This window comes from Schistocerca gregaria, chromosome 4, assembly GCF_023897955.1.
Source record: "Schistocerca gregaria isolate iqSchGreg1 chromosome 4, iqSchGreg1.2, whole genome shotgun sequence".
Lineage (NCBI taxonomy): Eukaryota > Metazoa > Arthropoda > Insecta > Orthoptera > Acrididae > Schistocerca > Schistocerca gregaria.
In genome coordinates this window covers 225,112,721-225,134,751 of record NC_064923.1, presented here as the reverse complement: position 1 = coordinate 225,134,751, position 22,031 = coordinate 225,112,721, and the positions used below count along the sequence as shown (strand labels likewise).

Genomic DNA, 22,031 nt, shown 5'->3' with positions numbered 1-22,031 from the left:
ACTAATGTGTAGATACTTGGCACTATTTTTAAAAGGCATGGTTAGCACCATCATAAACATATAAACATTTCTTTTTTTTTTTTCATCAGTCTACTGACTGGTTTGATGCGGAGCGCCACGAATTCCTTTCCTGTGCTAACCTCTTCATCTCAGAGTAGCACTTGCAACATACGTCCTCAATTATTTGCTTGACGTATTCCAATCTCTGTCTTCCTCTACAGTTTTTGCCCTCTACAGCTCCCTCTAGTACCATGGAAGTCATTCCCTCATGTCTTAGCAGATGTCCTATCATCCTGTCCCTTCTCCTTATCAGTGTTTTCCACATATTCCTTTCCTCTCCGATTCTGCGTAGAACCTCCTCATTCCTTACCTTATCAGTCCACCTAATTTTCAACATTCCCATAAACATACAATCACTAAATAATGACCGGCAGATGTGGCCGAGCGGTTCTGGGCGCTTCAGCCCGGAAAAGTGCAGAAACAGACGGTAGTCACTTGGCGCAAGTTCGGGGCTGTACGGAGGATGATCTAGAGTTTCCCATCGAAAAGATGTGATGAGATCTTTGGTCTGATTCGCCACATGCGGACAGGCATTTTCTTGCAGCAAAACGATGCCCTTGCTCAACTTCCATGGACTGTTGCTTTGATTCTGGTGTGACGTAGGCCACCCATGTTTCATCGCCCGTAACATCTTAAGAAATCATCACAGTCGTTGCGGTACCGCTCAAGGAAAGTAAATGCACTGTCGAAACGATTGGCTTTGTGCACATACGTCAACATTTTCCGTACTCAACGTGCGCACAATTTTCGGTAATTCAAGTGCTCTGTCACAATGGCATACAAAAGACTACGAGAAACATTAGGAGAGTCATCCCGGAAGGATGAAAACGTACAGCGTCTGTTTCCTCTCACCTTATTGTCCACTTCGTGCTCCAAACTTTCATTAACGACCGCACATTTGTGCGGCTATCTTTAAATGCTCTCACTCACTTTCTTACCATTCCATCACTTATAATGCTTTCTATGTAAACTGCACAGATCTTACGATGAATATCGATCGCTTTTAGGTCTTTAGTACTAAGAGATCTTAAAACAGCTAGTACTTCACAGTGGGCGTGCTTCACGATTATCAGAAGCATCTTAAACACTCAGTACACAACATAAACTAGGAAGAATCAGACTGTAATAGCGTCAGTGCGTAGATTAAGGTGCAGGATTTCATGTAAAAATAAAGTTATTGAGATATCTTAGCACGTGGTTTTTTATTTCAAAACGTTACTTACTTAAAAAACACGCCTCGCATATCTGCTGATCCTTTGTCAAGTAATAAGAAACCAAAGTGGAATGCCTAAGGTCTAAGGCGCTGCCGTCATGGACTGTGCAGCTGGTACCGGCGGAGGTTCGAGTGCTCCCTCGGGCGTGTGTGTGTGTGTGTGTGTGTGTGTGTGTGTGTGTGTTTGTCCTTAGGATAATTTAGGTTAAGTAGTGTGTAAGCTTAGGGACTGATGACCTTAGCCGTTCAGTTCCAAAAGACTCACATTTGAATGCCTAAGGCCCGTTATCATGGCATGTGTGACTTAACTTGCTATAGCACACCCGGAGCCAGACTCACACTGCAAACAACATTGATTAACCATTAATAGATCTAACTAAACACACAGTTTCACCTGATTTAATGAAACACACAGTATATGAGCAGGCGGATGGTTAACCCAGCCGACGCCCCGCAAGCTCTTCTTCTCAAAGTTCACTGCGCGGTGATCAACAAACCGAACACCACGCGTTGTGCCAGAACACAACTTCGCTGCCGTCTCCGGCCGCAGCACCCCACTCGTAACACGGGCAACGAGCATACGCACCAAATACATCTACATCTACATCTACATTTATACTCCGCAAGCCACACAACGGTGTGTGGAGGAGGGCACTTTACGTGCCACTGTCATTATCTCCCTTTTCTGTTCCAGTCGCGTATGGTTCGCGGGAAGAACGACTGTCTGAAAGCCTCCGTGCGCGCTCGAATATCTCTGATTTTTCATTTGTGATCTCCTCGAGAGGTATAAGTAGGGGGAAGCAATATATTCGATACCTCATCCAGAAACGCACCCTCTCGAAACCTGGCGAGCAAGCTACACCGCGATGCAGAGCGCCTCTCTTGCAGAGTCTACCACTTGAGTTTGCTAAACATCTCCGTAACGCTATCACGCTAACCAACTAACCCTGTGACGAAACGCGACGCTCTTCTTGGGATCTTCTCTATCTCCTCCGTTAACCCGATGTGGTACGCATCCTACACTGATGAGCAATACTCAAGTACAGGTGGAACGAGTATTTTGTAAGCCACCTCCTTTGTTGATGGACTACATTTTCTAAGGACTGTCACAATGAATCTCAACCTGGTACCCGCCTTACCAAAAATTAATTTTATATGATCATTCCACTTCAAATCGTTCCGCACGCATACTCCCAGATATTTTACAGAAGTAACTGCTGCCAGTGTTTGTTCCGCTATCATATAATCATACAATAAAGGATCCTTCTTTCTATGTATTCGTAATACATTACATTTGTCTATATTAGGGGTCAGTTGCCATTCCCTGCAGCAAGTGCAAGTACGGGTAAACCTCTCGACCCCGTAGTAACTCGCGACCGACAGACAACACAGTGAGCCGCTGCCTCGACGCTGCAGGCTTAAGTGGCCGGACCCGCAATGAACAACTGACTAACGGCCGCTCAAATGGAAGACACTAGCGGCACACAAGCACTGGCGCCAGTTGCGCGACGTATCACGCAGCAATTCGTTTTCTGAATCTCAGGGAGAAGAACACTACAACAATCAGTGGTAAAGTGGTGGCAGTGTACGGCAACAATTCTCTGTTTAGATGGTGCAGACGCTTCCACTGTGGCGAGACATGCCTGAATTTCAAAAATTGAGTTCTGCCACTGCTCTCCACCATTCTGAAATCCAACGAAAGTGACGCAGCAGCTGAAATGTTTTATCTGTTCCCGGTCAGTCCAGATGTCCTGTTTAGCTATCTGATCGCCATGGACGAGAGTTGAGTCTCTCATTATGACCCTAGGGCAAAGGAGCAACTCTTATACTTACTTACCCCCCGCTGAAAAAACCGAGGTCCCTACTATTCGATGGGGTATGTGAGACTGAGAGTTTTCTTGATGGTGAGGGTATTCTGATACTGAGAGTTTTTTGGAGCTACTGTGATGTGATACTACTGTATTGCAGTCGTAAGGGGAAAACCCCCACAGGAGCATGCTATCGAGATATCCTGACAAGATATCAGGTTGCTCCGAAAACGAAACGTCGTAAGAAGATGCCGAAAGGGCTGCTTTTACTCCACGGCAAAATGCCACTTCAGTTTGCACAGGAGACAGTAATATACGTTACTTGTTTGGGCTGTCAAATATTGCCGCATCTCTCCTACACGCCACCCACGCTCCGCCGTAATCATCCGACATGGTTCACGGTCACTTATTTCTCTTTCTTCGGGTAAATAAACAATTGTTTGGCTGCCACCTCCGTAGCCTCTACAAGCCATGTTTCGGAAAGGAACGTTCTTTGAACAGCCAAAATGAAGCTATAACAGTCAAGTTCTCCCTCTGGGCAGTCACTGTTGGGAAAAATGTACAGGATTTAACGGTAAACATGTAGCTTGATATTTTGAGGTAATAATAAAATATTAACAGAATCTTTCGTCGGTTCTTGGCAGAACAACGTTATAATAAACGACAAGCACCAGTTAGCTTTTATTCTACAATATTACATTTATTGTTAACCGGTTTTCGGCGTATAACGCTATCTTCAGGCATTTACTGATTATTATTACCAAAGAAATTAAATGTTAGTAAACAATACTGGAAGAAAAATAACACATCTAGACTGAAGTAGAGACATACAGTAAGTAACATCTTCGCAATGAAAAAGTAAAAAGTGAACAGTATATAAATAACAATAGAATAAACAGGAAAACGTTTAGCACAAAATAGGAATAGCATGCCTACATAACAGTTTCTATTAATAAACAATAGTAATTGCAAAGGTGTTACTTACTGTTTGCTTCTACTTCAGACTAGATGTGTTACTTCTCTTCCAATCTTGTTTGCTAACATTTAGCTTCTTTGGTGACAATACTCAGTAAATGACTGAAGATGGCGTTATAAGCCGAAAACCGGTTAACAATAAATGTAATATTGTAGAACAAAAGCAAACTGGTGCTTTTCATTTATAATAATTGAAACTTTATAATTGCTCCTCCTAATAGACATACACGTCTTCCGAAAAAAAAATCGTAGCTTGGAAACTATTAGCTACAGAGCATCGTGATTTTACGCCAGATTTTACGCCAGAATTTCGGTGTGGGCCCCACTCATCGCTCGTAGAACATCAAGGCGATATCCAAATTCTGCCCATGTACGGGTCAACATTGCAGCATCAACAGCTGTGATTGCTTCACTGATTCCTGCACGAAGGGTAGCGATGTCACTGACTGGTGCAGTGTACACGCGATATTCGTTGTAACTTCACAAAAAGAAGTATAATAGCGTAACATGGGGAGAAGGCGGAGGCAATCACGACACATCTACTTCTTGATTTTGCTTCCTGGAGTTCACGCGATCGACGGCGTTGAAATGTACGAGGGGCGTTTAATAGGTAATGCAACACATTTTTTATTGAAAGCTGGTTGGTTTTATTCAGGATTATAATACACCGTTTTATTCCCCAATCTGTTGCCTAAAAATTCTATTTCTCAACATAATCTCCGTTCAGTGCAACGGCCTTACCCCGCCTTACTGGGATGGCCAACGTCTTGCTGCATCAATAACCTCCCCATCCTCCACGTATTTCCGCGGAGTGCGTCCTTCATTTGGTCATACAGATCTAGGTCAGAAGTAGTGATGGTTCAAATGGCTCTGAGCACTATGGGACTTAACTTCCGATGTCATCCCTCCCCTAGAACTTAGAACTACTTAAACCTAACTAACCTAAGGACATCACACACATCCATGCCCGAGGCAGGATTCGAACCTGTAGTGGTCGCTCGGTTCCAGACTGTAGCGCCTACAACCGCTCGGCCACCACGGCCGGCAGAAGTTGTGATATCTCGGCTGTAGAGAGACTGAGGAACAACAGTCCAATGGAGTTTTGTGAACTCCTCTTGGATGCATGTACTTGTGTGAGGCCTTGGGTTGGAGAACGAGAAGTTCGTTTGTATATTCGTGACGACGAACATGATGATTTGGTTTCTTCAGTTTCCCTGAGTATGAGGGATGACATCAAACAGGACAACCTCGTCAGAGTCCCAGAAGATCGTCGCCCTGACTTTACCGGGGTAGGCTAAAGCTTTTGAATTTATCTACGGAGCAGACGTGGTATGGCGCAACTCCTGTTCAAACTCAAGAATCTATGTTTCATCGCCTGTGACGATGCTTACGATAAAATTGTCACGATAAGACACGTAACGCGCAAGCAACTCCTCACATATGATCCTTCGTTGCTTTTTATGGTCTTCTGTTAGGCAAGGAGAAAACTACGGGCACACACATTTGAGTAACGCATCTTGTCGACCACTGTATGAGCACTTCCGGCAGAGACGTCTAACTGTGCATTGAAGTGTTTGACTGCGGCCTGTCGGTCTTCTGGAACGAGAGTGTCTGCACGTTACAACACTGCAGGATTCACAACTGTGTGCGGACAACCGGCACAAGGGAGATCGGATAGGTTTCCGCGACCTTATTACGATAATGACAGACACCTCCCCCAACGACTCAGCGCGTTTTTGTCCACTGCCAGGTCTCCGTAGACATTCTGCGATGGCCTCAAAAATTTGCGATGCTCTGCTTTTCCACCAAAGAAACTCGTGACAGCTCTCTGCCTGGAACGCACCTCCGTTGCAGACAGCATTTTGAAGGACTCGTATAGCGCCGCCAACTATCGGAACTTCATGTTACTATAGGGTCTGGCGCAGGAATATTCCACAATGACCCTAACAAATCACGAATTTTTTTTATTCATCCTAAATTTTCTGAGAAAAAAAATACGTTGCACTACTTATTAAACGCCCCTCGTAGCTTGCACTCTTTTGATAATTGCTTGGAAAACTGGAGTATGTCCACTTCGAGGGAAGTATTTAACACCTCCTGCCTCTTTAAAAGTTTTTGAACCACCTCATTATGCTTCTTTCAGCCGGTGCTCCACATTCATACTGGTGTCATTAACTTGACACCATCGGTGTTACATATTTGGATTCTACATACCAGATGTCACATAATGCGTTCTACTGGTCTATCACCATTTCGATGCACCCATCTAAATTTACATCTACGTCATTACTCTGCTCTTCACAATAGTGCCTGGCAGAGGGTTCAATGAACCACCTTAAAGCTGTCTCTCTACCGTTTCACTCTAGAAAGGCGCGCGAGAAAAACGAGCACTTAAATTTTTCTTTGCAAGCCCTGATTTCTCTCATTTTATCGTGATGATCATTTCTGCCTATGTAGGTGGGTGCCAACAGAATGTTTTCGCAATCGGAGGAGAAAACTGGTGATTGAAATTTCATAAGAAGATCCCGTCGCAACAAGAAACGCCTTTGTTTTAATTATTGCCACTCCGATTCACGTATCAAGTCTGTGACACTATCTCCCCTGTTTCGCGATAGCACAAAACGAGCAGTCCTTCTTTGAACTATTTCGATGTCATCAGTCAGTCCTACCTGATGCGGATCCCACACCGCACAGTACTACTCCAGAATAGGGCAGACAAATCTCGTGTAAGCACTCTCTTTAGTAGACCTGTTGCACCTGCAAATGAATCGCAGTCTTTCGTTTGATCTACCCACAACATTACCTATGTGATCGTTCCAATTTAGGTTATTTGTAATTGTAATTCTTCACTATTTTCCGGCCACTGTGAGCGAGCGGTTCTAGGAGCTTCAGTCCGGAACCGTGCTGGTGCTACGGTCGCAGGTTCGAATCCTGCCTCGAGTATGGATGTGTGTCATGTCATTAGGTTAGCTAGGTTTAATTAATTGTAGGGAACTGATGAGCTCAGATGTTAAGTCCCATCGTGGTTAGAGCCATTTGAACCATTTTCTTCTTGAAGTATTTAGTTGAATTTACTGCCTTAAGATTTGTGTGAGTTACGATGTAATCGAAATTTAGCGTATTCCTTTTAATACCCATGTGAATAACTTCACGCTTTTCTTTATCCTCCATCTCAAATCTGTCACAAAAGACAAAGGAAAAAAAATTAGAGCTGATAACCGTCCTTCCACAAACCACGATTCTCTGTCTCTAATAGTCTCCACCATATGACAATATTATAAAGAGCAAAGAGCGCTACTCACCATTTAATGGAGACGAATCGCTGACAGGCAAAACAAAAAGTCTGCTATACATCCGACGTTTAAGCCAAAAGGCCTTCTTCTAAAGTAGACAACACACACACACACACACACACACACACACACATTCACGTAAGTACAACTGTCACACACATGACCTCTGTCTCTGGCAGCCAAGGCTTGTGTCTGTCTGCGACTCAACATTTCCACTAAATAGTGAGTAACGATCTATCCTTATCATAATATTGTCATTATTCCATCCTGGATTTTCCATTGGTTAGGCTCCAAGTTATGATTTTTTTTTTATTGGTAGCGGGTACTGAAATTGCACCGTGGTCTAGATTTAGCGTCTTTTGAAATCACTGCATTAAAGACACATAATGTGTATCCACAGGACATGAAGCATGTAACTGAGAAAGAATCATGATTATCTCTCCAATAGCACAAGATTCCGGAATAGTCTCCAATTCGGATCTCCGGGATGGGACTGCTACCGGGGAGTTAACTATGAGAAAAAGATTGAATAACTGACGGAAGGATACGTTTAGCGTGTGGAGGCGCGGAATGTCAGAAAACCCGAAAAGGGAAATGCAAAGGCTCACTCTATAAATAGGGGGTCAGTGAAGTTCAAAATATTCAAATGTGTGTGAGTTCTTAAGGGCCCAAACTGCCGAGGTTATCGGTCCCTAGACTTACATACTACTTAAACTAGCCTATGACACACACACACACACACACACACACACACACACACACACACACACACACATACCCGGGGGGGTCTCGAACATCCGGCGGGAGGGGCCGCGCAGTCAGTGACATGGCGCCTCTAACCTCGCGGCCCCTCCGCGCTGCGTCAGTGAAGTGAAATGGAATAAAGACAACTATTTCTGGTCAGGTGAGTGTAGGTTAATACCAACACTAGCAGAAAGTTGTACGACAGGAGTAGGATTCGTTAGGAATACGAAGTTTGGGCAGAGAGTGTGTTACTGTGAACACTTCATTGACAGGTTTGTTCTCGTTGGAATCGACAGCAAATGAGCACCGGCAACGATAGCAGGTATACATGCCGAATTCGCAAGCTGAACATGAAGAGATAAAGTAAGTGTATGAGGAGACTGAATAGATAGTGCAGTATATAAAGGGAGATGAAAATCTAATAGTCATAGAGGACTGGAATACGGTTGAAGGGGAAGGAGCAGAAGAAATGGTTACTAGAGAATATGGGCTTGGTACTAGGAATAAGTTCTGCAATAAATTTCACCTACTAATAGGGAAAACTATGTTCAACAATCGCAAGAGGCGGAGGTGTACTTGGAAAATTCATTTATATTACTTATCAGTCGGATAGAGATTCTGAAACCAGATAGTGAATTGCAAGGCATACCCAGTATCAGATATAGACTCAGATCACAATTTAGTAGTGATGAAGAGTAGACTGAAGTTTAATAGATAAGTCAGTAAGAATCAATACACAAACAATTGGGATACGAAAGTATTAAGGAATGAAGAGATACGCCTGAAGTTCCCTGGGGATATAGATATTGCCATAAGGAATAGCTCAGTGGGTAGTTTAGTTGAAGAGGAATTGACATCTCTAAAAATAGCAATCACAGAAGCTGGAAAGAAAAAAACATTGGTACAATGAAGGTGAATGCGAAGAAACCATGGTTAACACAAGAAATATTTCACTCTATCTATGAAAGAAGAAAGTCAAACATGCTCAGGAAATTCAGGAATATGGAAATAAATGTCGCTGAGCAATGAAATAAATAGGAGATGCAGAGAACCTAAGACCTAATGGCTGCATGAAACATGAGAAGAAATTGAAAAGGAAAGGTCAGAAGAACTGACTCAGCGTATATAAAAGTCAAAATAATCTTCGGCGAAAGTAATTGAGAGTGTGGTAACATTAACAGTGCAGCGCAAATTCGAACCAAATGGCTGCATGAAACATGAGAAGAAATTGAAAAAGAAATGTCAGAAGAACTGACTCAGCATATATAAAAGTCAAAACAATCCTCTGGCGAAAGTAATTGCGAGTGTGGTAACATTAACATTGCAGCGCAAATTCGAACGCGTTTAGGTGGGTGGTAACGTCATTGCCTCCCGTGCAAGCGGGACAGGGTTCGATTCCCGGCAGGCTTGCTGATTTTCTCCGCCCGTGGACTGGGTGCTGTGTTGTCCACATCATCATCTCACCCTCATCACCGGCACGCAAGTCGCCCATTGTGGCGTCAACTGAAATAAGACTTGCACTAGGCGGCCGAACTTCCCCGCATGGGGCCACCCGGCCAACAATGCCGTACGCTCATTTCCATTTTTTCGACTATTAAATACAGAGGAGAGAACTGATAGTTAAAAACAGTACACTGAAGGCCTCTATGCCGGGTAAGATTTATGTGATTAGATAGAAGAAGAAACAGGAGTCGATATAGAAGCGGTAAGGTATTCTGTATTAGAATCAGAATCAAAAAGAGCTTTGGAAGATTTAACATCAAATGAGGCAGAAGGGATGGATAACATTCCATCAGAATTTCTAAAACCATTGGGGGAAGTGGAAAAAGAGACTATGCACTTTAATGTATAGAATGTATGGGTCTGGCGATACATCATCTGATTTTCTGGAAAAATATCATTCACACAATTCCGAACATAGCAAGAGCTGACAAGTGCGAGAATTGCCTCACAATCAGCTTAATGGCTAATGCAGCCAAGCTGCCGGCAAGAATAATATATAGTTCGTGCTTAGGAAATGAAAAGACATTAGAGACGCACTTGTGACATTGCGGTTGATAATGGAAGCAAGACTAAAGGAAAATCGAGTCACGCTCATAGGTTTTGTCGACCTGGAAAAAACGTTCGGTATTGTGAAATAGGGCAAAATATTCGAAATTCTGTGGAAAATACAGGTGAGCTATAGGAAGAGGTGCGTACAAGTGTCAAAAGGGAGTAATAAGAGTGGAAGACCAAAAACGAAGCGCTCGGGTTAAAAAGTGACTGGTACGGGAATGTAGTTTTCCAGTCCTACTATTCAATCTACACATCGAAATAACAGAAAGGTTCAAGAGTAATATTAAAATGGAAGATGAAACGATGTCAACAATAATATTCGCTGATGACATTGCTATCCTGAGTGATAGTGAAAAAGAAATACATCACCTGCTGAATGGAAAGAACAGTCTAATGAGAGGAAATCGAAGAAAGTGGAAAGTGATGTTAAGTAGCAGAAATCAGACCAACGACGGTCACGAAATAGGTGAAGTTAAGGAATTCGAATACCGAGCCAGGAAAATAAGGATGGCACCAAAAGCAGAGTAGTACTGGTAAAAAGAGTATTCCCAGCCAAGAGAAGCCTGCTAGGCCTTAATTTGAGGAAGAAATTTCTGGGGCTGTACGTTTGGAGCACAAAACTGTATGGTAGCGAAGCATTGACCTTGGGAAAACCAGAACAGGAGAGAACCGAAGCATTTGGAATGTGGAGCTACAGAAGGATTTGAAAATTAGGTGGGCTGATAAGGTAAGGAATAAGGAAGTCCTACGTAAAATTGGAGAGGAAAGGACAATATGGAAAACACTAACAAGAAGAAGGGATAGACCGTGGGATATCTGTTAACACATCAGGGAAAAACTCCCTGTTGTACTAGGGAGCTCTAGAGGATAAAATGCAGAGGAAGACGACGATTCAAATACGTCCAGCAAGTAGATGAGGACCAAGGTTGCAAGTGCTACTCTAAGATGAACAGATTGGCACAGGAAAGAATTCGTTGCAGACCCACATCAAATCAGCCAGAAAACACACATATGCGGCCTCCAATTGAGAAAGAGTAGAAATGATCTCTTCACTGGCAAAAGTTTCCCGATTAGTCCCGCATTCGGGCCTCCGAGAGAAAAAAAAATGATAACCAACGAAAGCATAAAATTCTACATTACAGGCCATTAAAATTGCTACACCGAGATGAAATGCAGATGTTAAACGGGTATTCATTGAAAAAATATATTATACTAGAACTGACATTTGATTACATTTTCACGCAATTTGGGTGCATAGATCCTGAGAAATCACTACCCAGAACGACCACCTCTGACCGTAATAACGGCCTTGATACGCCTGGGCATTGAGACAAACACAGCTTGGATGGCGAGTACAGGTACAGCTGCCCATGCAGCTTCTACACGATACCACAATTCGTCAAGAGTAACTGGCGTATTGTGACGAGCCAGTTCCTCGGCCACCATTGACCAGACGTTTTCAATTGGTGAGAGATCTGAAGAATATGCTGGCCAGGGCAGCAGTCAAACATTTTCTGTATCCAGAAAGGCCCGTACAGACGAGACGTGGCTGCACGATCCGTTACAGCCATGCGGATAAGATGCCTGTCATCTCGACTTCTAGTGACACAAGGCCGTTGGGATCCAGCACGGCGTTCCGTTTTACCCTCCTGTACACACCGATTCCATATTCTGCTAACAGTCATTGGATCTCGACCAACGCGAGCAGAAGTGTAGCGATACGATAAACCGCAATCGCGATAGGCTACAATCAACGACATTGATAAAAGTCTGAAACTTGATGGTACGCATTTCTCCTCCTTACACGAGGCATCACAACAACGATTCAAGAGCCAACGCCTGTCAACTGCTCTTTCTGTATGAGAAATCGGTTGGAAACTTTCCTCATGTCAGCACGTTGCAGGTGTCACCACCGGCGCCAACCTAGTGTGAATGCTCTGAAAAGCTAATCATTTGCATTTCACAGCATCTTCTTCCTGTCGGTCAAATTCATTGTCTGTAGCAATTTTAATGGCCAGTAGTGTACATGTCGAGGCCTTAGCAGGGCTTGAAGCATGTCCCATACTGCATCGTTCCTGCTTACTCTTGAGTGTTACATAAATAGCAGTAATCTACTAATAAGGTATATACACTCCTGGAAATGGAAAAAGGAACACATTGACACCGTGTGTCAGACCCACCATACTTGCTCCGGACACTGCGAGAGGGCTGTACAAGCAATGATCACACGCACGGCACAGCGGACACACCAGGAACCGCGGTGTTGGCCGTCGAATGGCGCTAGCTGCGCAGCATTTGTACACCGCCGCCGTCAGTGTCAGCCAGTTTGCCGTGGTATACGGAGCTCCATCGCAGTCTTTAACACTGGTAGCATGCCGCGACAGCGTGGACGTGAACCGTATGTGCAGTTGACGGACTTTGAGCGAGGGCGTATAGTGGGCATGCGGGAGGCCGGATGGACGTACAGCCGAATTGCTCAACACGTGGGGCGTGAGATCTCCACAGTACATCGATGTTGTCGCCAGTGGTCGGCGGAAGGTGCATGTGCCCGTCGACCTGGGACCGGACCGCAGCGAAGCACAGATGCACGCCAAGACCGTAGGATCCTACGCAGTTGCGTAGGGGACCGCACCGCCACTTCCCAGCAAATTAGGGACACTGTTGCTCCTGGGGTATCGGCGAGGACCATTCGCAACCGTCTCCATGAAGCTGGGCTACGGTCCCGCACACCGTTAGGCCGTCTTCCGCTCACGCCCCAACATCGTGCAGCCCGCCTCCAGTGGTGTCGCGACAGGCGTGAATGGAGGGACGAATGGAGACGTGTCGTCTTCAGCGATGAGAGTCGCTTCTGCCTTGGTGCCAATGATGGTCGTATGCGTGTTTGGCGCCGTGCAGGTGAGCGCCACAATCAGGACTGCATACGACCGAGGCACACAGGGCCAACACCCGGCATCATGGTGTGGGGAGCGATCGCCTACACTGGCCGTACACCTCTGGTGATCGTCGAGGGGACACTGAATAGTGCACGGTACATCCAAACCGTCATAGAACCCATCGTTCTACCATTCCTAGACCGGCAAGGGAACTTGCTGTTCCAACAGGACAATGCACGTCCGCATGTATCCCGTGCCACCCAACGTGCTCTAGAAGGTGTAAGTCAACTACCCTGGCCAGCAAGATCTCCGGATCTGTCCCCCATTGAGCATGTTTGGGACTGGATGAAGCGTCGTCTCACGCGGTCTGCACGTCCAGCACGAACGCTGGTCCAACTGAGGCGCCAGGTGGAAATGGCATGGCAAGCCGTTCCACAGGACTACATCCAGCATCTCTACGATCGTCTCCATGGGAGAATAGCAGCCTGCATTGCTGCGAAAGGTGGATATACACTGTACTAGTGCCGACATTGTGCATGCTCTGTTGCCTGTGTGTATGTGCCTGTGGTTCTATCAGAGTGATCATGTGATGTATCTGACCCCAGGAATGTGTCAATAAAGTTTCCCCTTCCTGGGACAATGAATTCACGGTGTTCTTATTTCAATTTCCAGGAGTGTATATATTAAACTGAAAGTAGTTACACGGAATGTTGTACAGTGGGAGTCATGACTAAGCAGTTACAACGAGCCATTCATCTAGCGCACGCTCTGCTCGTCGCTTTCCCGGCTGGACGCTATTCCGCGAGCCGGCAGTTTGCACACACGCCCTCGCCGCGCCGTATAATACCAGGCAGCCGAGATTCCATTCCGTGGACAGCGGCCGCCGCCGCCGCCGCCGCCGCCGCCGCAGCCGCCGCCCACAGCATGCATGTATTCATGCCCACTCCGTTGCGCGCTGCTTCTCTGCGCACACCACCAACTGTACGCGCCGGCCCATCTGCGCACCGCTGCAGTCCGACGTCACAGCCGTCGTAACCAGAAAACCCTACCCTTACATTCCGTATTTGCATTATACTGCCCGGCAGAAAAAGTGAAGCGCCGAGAAAACGTGGTCGTATGTCAGTGTTCTGACGGCAACGTACTTCTTGTACCTCGACGAATATTATGAAATGACGTATTGCACAGCGGTGAGATCACAGCTCTCTCCGGTAGCAGCGAATTTTACCATGGAGCTTTTTATGGAGCAGGCTCTGAACTCTGCGGCGTTGCGTCAGTCTCGCTTTCTGCGGTACCTCGAGGACAGTGTCCTGATTCGGTCTCACGATGAAAATGCACTGCAAAAGTTTGTCGACCACATGAACTGTGTTCATCTCATTATTAAATTTTTCCTTTGTGATAGAGAGCTACCGTTCTTGGATGTTTTAGTTGAGCGAGAGGCAGGAGACCGGCTTGGTCATTCAGTGTACAGGGAACCGAGGTACACTGATCAATACTTGAACACCGATTGTTTTCGCAACCCTATACACAAGAAAGCGGTTCTGAACACGTTGGCATGAAGAGCAAACATTATTTCTGACGACGACCACCTACAGTCTGATTTTCAGTACTTGAGAGTGGTTTTGAGAGACAGTGGTCATAGCAAGAGAGACATTGCAGACGCTTTCAAGAGTAACCGAAGAAGGACGCCTTGTGAATCGGCTGAAGAGGCCAAGCCGGCTACTTTCGTGCCATACTGTGGGACCACGAGCAGCAAACCAGGACGTGTGCTAAAGAGGCATGGGCTAAGATCAGTGTACTGGCCCGGTCCTAAGATACGAGGTAAATTGCGCCCTGTTAAAGACGAATAAGTTCTTCGTGTGCGTGGCTTATATGGTGTCAAAATCTTTTCTTAAAGAATATACTTTATTTACTAGTGATTCGTCAAGAACATTAACACATTTAATCACACTAGGTGAGCCTGGAAGTTGTTGCCAGGAAGAAACTGTTAGAAAACTAAATTACTTTTAACAAATGTGAATTTAATTCGTAAAAACTTTTTCAAAAACAGATTTAAAATTATAAGCATAAAAGCACCCTCGAAATTTCAAGATACAATTTTATTTAGAGGCAGACAGAGCGATATTAACAGTATGAGCCTTCGGGCTGAGAAACTTGCCTGCTCCCTTTCAACACTGCCGTAGTCATGACCGCTCACAATAACCTCTGAAAGAGTACACTGGTTTAAATCTACAACACACCAGATTTTTTTTAAAAAGGACTCTTACGGTGGAAGGGCGGCAACCTTCTACCCTAAAATGACTATTTAAATAAAACCCATAAAATGCAGACTTACATAAAATGTAGAACATGCTCTACATTACACATATACCACCTAGCAAGATGATAGGCAGGATAAAAACATATTTCAAGAATTCGGCCTTTAAAGCAATAAATCCGTTATCACCGAATCAGACAAACATGACCGAGGCAGCTATTAACGTATGGCTGATTGCTCTAAACCTCCCCAATTCCACAAGGGAAAAAATGGTTGAAATGGATCTGAACAATATGGGATTTAACTGCTGAGGTCATCAGTCCCCTAGAACTTAGAACTACTTAAACCTAAGGACATCACACACACCCATGACCGAGGTAGGGTTCGAACCTGCGACCGTAGCGGTGGGCGGTTCCAGCCTGTAGCGCCTACAACCGCTAGGCCACATCGGCCGGCTCCACATGGGAAAAACGGACCACCCAATTCACAAATAACCACCTTCCCGCGATTGGGAAAATGGAGAAGGATGGTGCGACGACCCCGAAACAAAGCTCCTGGTGACCTCACCAAGAAAAAACTAGAATTTAACAAGTAAATGAAACAACATATCTCCAATCACTTCTAATAAACTGCGATTTCTGGCCAAGAGCTTGCGCAGCACCCTCAACGCTCTCCAGAACCGTCCGCTGCCAACCGCTTCAACGGACGCAGGAAGGCGCGCCGATCTCCTGTCTCACGGCGTCGCAGCTCGCCCCGGCTAGCCCGATGTCGTGATTTCGCTCCTGTTGCTCTCGTCTGAACCGCGAAGCCACTACCCCTTTCTATACAGCGCTGCTCACTGGACTCACGTGGGGATCTCACATGCGCCGACACTCAAGGCTGACAAATCATCTCGTGTCTCAGTGAGCGACCGACCAACCGACCGATCAAACCGCCAATGACCGTTGTCCGAGCAAACTTGCGGCCTGACGCGCAGACTCAGATACAGAAACTCTGCCCCGACCGGGCGACCACTAGCTGAGTTCTCTTACTGGCGGAGTGGCAAGACTCTCATTTTCTGGCTTTAAAGTTTGATCCAAACGACAGACATACAAGCACTCCAACGACAGACAGACACTAACTGCCGCACAAATGCAAACGAGGGACAGACCAGCAACTGGTGACGCGAGACTGACCTAGCCTCACTCCGACTGACCCCCTCCCGAGCTGATAGCGCCCCTTAAATGCACGTGAACAGGCAACCTTTCCCCTTTCCCACCAGAGGGAGACACCAAAGCTGCGACTACAGCAGCGGCGCCACCGCCAGAAACGAAGGCGACTGCTTCACAGAACGCGCTGCGGCGCGCTCTTAAAAACAGCAATTTTTTACTACTGCTCAGTCCCTTGCTGCCGGCCAGAGTGGCCGAGCGGTTCTAGGCACTTCAGTCTGGAACCGCGCGACCACTACGGTCGCAGGTTCGAATCCTGCCTCGGGCATGCATGTGTGTGATGTCCTTAGGTTAGTTACGTTTAAGTAGTTCTAAGTTCTAGGGTACTGATGACCTCAAACGTTAAGTCCCATAGTCCTCAGAGCCATTTGAACCATTTCAGTCACTTGCGAATGCGGCAGCCCCTACTTAGGTCTGGTAATTCGCACAGCTGCAGAGCACTGTACTGAGCACAAGAGACATATCAAGCAAAGTGCGCTTGTCGGCCGTAGCCAAGTATCGCCCGGAAAACAGACACGTAATACAGTTTGAAAACACGAGAGTCTTGGCTCATGCATAAACATATAGGGATTGTGTTATAAAAAAAAAAGAAGGCTGAGATTATAATGAACAGCAACAATTTTAACAAGGACCGTTGTTACATACCAAGTGGGCTGTGATGGAGGGCTTTGCATGTCGAAAGGAGTCAACGACGTATACTTAACGCTTGTAGGGAGGCGTGGGCGGCAACTTCAAAATTGACGCCGGCCTCTCGTCCCACCACCGGTGATTTACCTAATTCGCTTCAGGCAAATGCACGGCCGATTTCCTTCCCCATCCTTCCCTAATCCGAGCTTGTGCTCCGTCTCTAATGACCTCGTTGTCGATGGGATGCTAAACAGTAATCTCCTCCTCCTCCTCTCGTCCCACCTGACGTCATTCGGCCCCTCGGCGTGCCGGGCTGTTATGAGTTGCCAAACTCATATTCGCACATGCGGCGTTTCGCTGCCAAGGCACCAATCTTGGCTACATAAACGGTAAACCGTGCCAGTTCCGGCAGTCAGTGGTTTTACTCCCGACGATGACGGTAGAGATAGCCGTCGAGAACTTAATTCGAATTGACGCGGCTTGAAAACCAAGAAGATTTATTCAGATATGCAGCTACGAAGGACGCCGAGGACACACGTGAACGTAACTTCGTATACGTACACAGCATCGGCGAGTACGGAAAAGATTACAGCTGCAGTTCTCTGTCATAGCTAGAACGGCCGCTAGGATCCGTTGGTGTTATTCGTGTTTAGTGTCACGATGTAACGGACCAGAATTACGGTGATGTTTTATTAACAACAGATTACAATACTAAGCTTGTATGATGAAATTTGTGATTCCATTATTTTTTCAGCTGGGTGTTATCTACAACTGTAAGTCTAAATTACAAGTCGTGAGCCTATGGGGTCGATGTAATGTATGGCAATATTTATTTAAATTTCATAAGTTTCCATGTTTCTTCATAATTTATATATTAATTTATTTCATTAACAGTACATAGTAACCCACCCCCTTGAAGTGTAAGGTGGGTCGGATGCTTCCGAATCTAATAGCAAAGACTTCTCATTGTTACAGTCTTAATGGTATAGAGTTGTTAATGATTTTTTAAAAATAATATAAAGAATCTAATATATAAAGATTTCTCTGAGGTTACAGCGAATTGAATGCTTAACAATTGTTAAAATGTTTCCATACAATTTGTTATCCCCTAGTCGATGAGAATATAATTTATACAATGCAAATGTCAAAGAAAAAGTAACACAGTGAGCATGGTTAAGAATAATTTGTAGCATAGAGAGAGCATGTTGGTTAGTAATGGACTATTTCTATCTATTTCAGATGAGAAGTTCTCGCTTAGTATGTGGCGCAGGTGATTATTTGTTTTATGATTGCTGTGTGATTTGTGACTGTGTTGTGGCATGCAGTGTCATACATTGTTGGTTTTGGTCCCTTACATGTTGATCCCTTCTGAGTCATGTTCAGTATCTGTGGTCGTGTTTGTGTCCTCCCATGTGGTTTGTTGTGTTGTTTGTGCTTGTATAGCCTCCTTCAATATGGGTTTTGGCGCTTGTATTCTTCGTGCAGAATGTTTGATAAATCGGCTACGCTATTTATTGTGTTCCGGTCACCGGGATTAAGTATTATTCTGCCATCGTCATTCTGTATAGGTCTCACTTGTGCTAGCGTGTTGCACAGCACTGTGACATGTTCTGGTGTCCCAGTTTCTTCGCATACGCATCCTTCGCTTGTTAATTGAAATAGAATATAGTTCATTCCTACTTGAATGCATTACCGGATACGGCCCGAGGCCTGTCAGGAAACGTAATACTTCGGAGCATAACTTTAATTTTAATTTTAAATGAAGTCAATTATCCTATAAATTCCATTTGTTATATTGGATCGTAAATGGAGCAGCGGTTTCGCACTTAACAATTTTTGGTTCCAAAATTTCTCATGATGTTTTATCATCCATTAATTCAGTAATTATTATAATTTTTAGAAAGCATACTCCATGTTCATAACATATAGTTAAGTGAAACAACATATGAAATTCTTATTATTTTTGCGACGTGAAATACACTACAATACTTCCAACTATTATTTTAATTATGTAATTCCATATTAAAATTTTATAATGTTTACTGTCCTCAATAGTCGTGTTATCTTCATAACGTTTCACTCGCCTGTACCATGGCTTTAGCGATTTGCAGAAAAATGCTGCATAAATTTCACTGTTTTGCCATACCTGGATGGAAAGTAAAAAAAGTGGTGAAATTTATTATTTTCACTAATGTTCTACAAACCTGGAACTCTACATCATCCCCTAGACTAGAAGCTGCTTGGAGCCACAAATACATCGTGTCCATAATGAAAGTTCCACTTTCAAAATGCTGCAAAAAGAGAACCACTGTTCAGAATGACGTCAAATTTGAACGACATATTATCCATACAGGGGGAAACCTCATGAAACAACAACAAAAATATTAAGATAACTTTGATCAATATTATGGGGCCGTGGGCGTGAGAACATGCACATCAATACACGCACGGCACCACACGACTGTTCCTTAGTTTGTGTCCGAGACGATCAAAGTGACTGTCTCCATGAAGTAAAGCGCGCTGCTGGTAAAGCATTTATACAAGAACGGTGACGATGTGCCAGTAGCCCTGCAGAAGATTCGGACAATCAAGAGTGCGGAAAAAAAAACATTGATCCGAAGTCTGCTAAGGGTCTGGAGGAAATTACTCCCAAATTATAAAAGACGTTTTGATGTGCAAATGGCAGGAGGAAAGGAGTTGACCCGATGTCTATCGAAGATGAGGTCACAGCATTGCTGCAGCAGTCGAGCGGTAGTGTGCAAACGTGCAGTGCACGTGGAATTGCCCCAACATTGGGCATGCTTGTGAGCAAGATATATAAAATCACACTAAACATTTTCCATTGCTATCCATACAAAATCAGCTATGGTCAGAAGTTGCTTGCTACTGACCTGCCAGCAAGACAGCCGTTTGCTATGGAATTTCTGGCTGGTTTGGCAGTAGACAGTGAGTGGCCGTGGAACATACTGTGGACAGTCGAAACGCATTTCCTTCTCCGAGGATATGTCAGTATTCAGAGTGGCAGAATATGGGCAATGGAAAATCCACACGCACATCAACCGGTACCACATCATTTTGCAAAAGGAGTGTGTGGTGCGGGTTGACGGCATCGTTGGTCGTGGGGCCGTATTTTTTCGAGGAGATGAGTCCTGCACGTCCCCTTACCTCGACGGTCACTGGTAAACCCTGTGACAGTCTTTCGAGTATCAACGTTATTCCAGCCTTTCAACAGCGCGGATGTGTTGGTAGGCTCTTATTAATCCAAGATAACACTCTGGCTTTGCGGCTATCTGAGCAATGTTGTATTCAGTGCTCCAATCACGAATATAGCTGAACTGAAGGCACGCATTGCGCAACGCGCTCTGAACGTGATCCCTGAGACACTCCGATCTGTTGTAGAACAAGCTATTTCTCGGTTTCAACTTGTGGCAGAAAACGGTGTACAGAGTACCGAATATTTCGGCAGTGAAATAAGGATGTCATTTTGTATTTTATGCGATTTTTGACCCAGGACAGTTAAAAACCGATTGTACTTGGCTCTTTATGCGGTTTTGGCTCCTGGGCAATTAAAAACCGGTGACATTTTGCTTTTCATGCAGCGTTCGGCCTCAGGACACTTAAAAAGTTATTTTTCCAATTCGTCGTAGTAAGGCCCTGCTGTGATGGAAGGGCTTACCTAACAAACAGCGCCTCAACTGTTAAGTACCTAATCCCCTCAGTCATGCACATTACACACTGCGGACGGTGCAATGTGCAACACAGACCATAGCCGTCGTATTGCAATTCATCTGTCATTTGTTGCCAACCCGGTTTACTTTCAGATGCTTACAGCGCCATTTAGTGGTCAAATTTTCATATTTTTTCTCATTAAGTTTCCGCCTGCGTCAATAACGTTCTGTTCAAATTTGACGTCATTCCGAAGAGTGGTTCTCTTTCTGCAGCGTTTTGAAATTGTAACATTAATTATGTACAATGTCCTTTATACATGACATTATTATATTTAATTTCGTAACTGTATAAGTAGTTTTTGTTTACATTATATTTCTGAGAAGTGTGTTATCATGAAAATATTGTTTCGTTTAAGTTTTTCTATGTTTTAGAAAGAGGAAAGTGTTCTCTATATCAACTTGACTAATAGAAGTTTCTAGATGTTTCTGGAGGACTAGGGTTTTATGGAGGCGTGAGATTCGCGCCAAAGCGAACACTTCAGTTCCTTAGTTCAGTGTAGTCAGTTCTTATGAGCTCTTTGTGAGACCACTAATATACTGCGCTGATGGTCTTTGTTTTGTGACTATGAAAAAAAGGCGTGGGAAGAAGCTGTCTTTATGATTGCGGAGGCTTCCGCGGCCAGAGTCAGTCGACATAAAAGTTTTTTGGGTATGGTACGGCGTCATAATGTAAAAACTACTGCTTCTGGAGAAAAACCAACGGTACTATACCCCGAAAACTTTTATATTGACAAGCTCTCTTTAGTTTGTGATAAATCAGCATATGGAAGAAATCGCTTGGAGTTATAGCGTGAAGACGCTCTTTCACTTGGTTATTTAAGACCAAAGACCTCTGAGCTACGCTTGGAGATAATACGACGAGCCTGATCACAGGTAGTTTACAAGATGAGTATAACATTTAGTTTCATTATCATTCGTCAAACTTTTAGTTAACGTTGGCTAATTCTAGCAGGACTAAGATATACTGAAGGAGCATTCACGATTGTTACAAGATTACATTACTAAAGCGTTAAATTGCAAAAATGATTTTTACACTATATTGGAAAGACCAACATTGTGATGGTTACAAAAAATTTTGTTGGCCTTGTAGATACAGCCTACAAATTTACATGTTCTGTCGTAAAAAGTATAGAAACTGACTCGTTCCTCTTCTAGTTGAAACCGAAAGCAGTCAAAATTTTAGTAATTTACGC

At 44.5% G+C, this 22,031-nt stretch overlaps 1 protein-coding gene across 1 annotated transcript in view; it reads left to right on the top strand.

Annotated features, from left to right (window-relative positions):
* The first annotated feature begins 13,747 nt into the window (after positions 1 to 13,747).
* The window catches only part of LOC126267663 (uncharacterized), a 45,922-nt gene continuing 37,638 nt past the window's right edge, over positions 13,748 to 22,031 (top strand). Inside the window, exon 1 of the mRNA XM_049972963.1 lies at positions 13,748 to 14,052. Within this exon, the coding sequence (XP_049828920.1) occupies positions 13,748 to 14,052 (305 nt within the window). The remainder of the gene's footprint in view (positions 14,053 to 22,031) is intronic.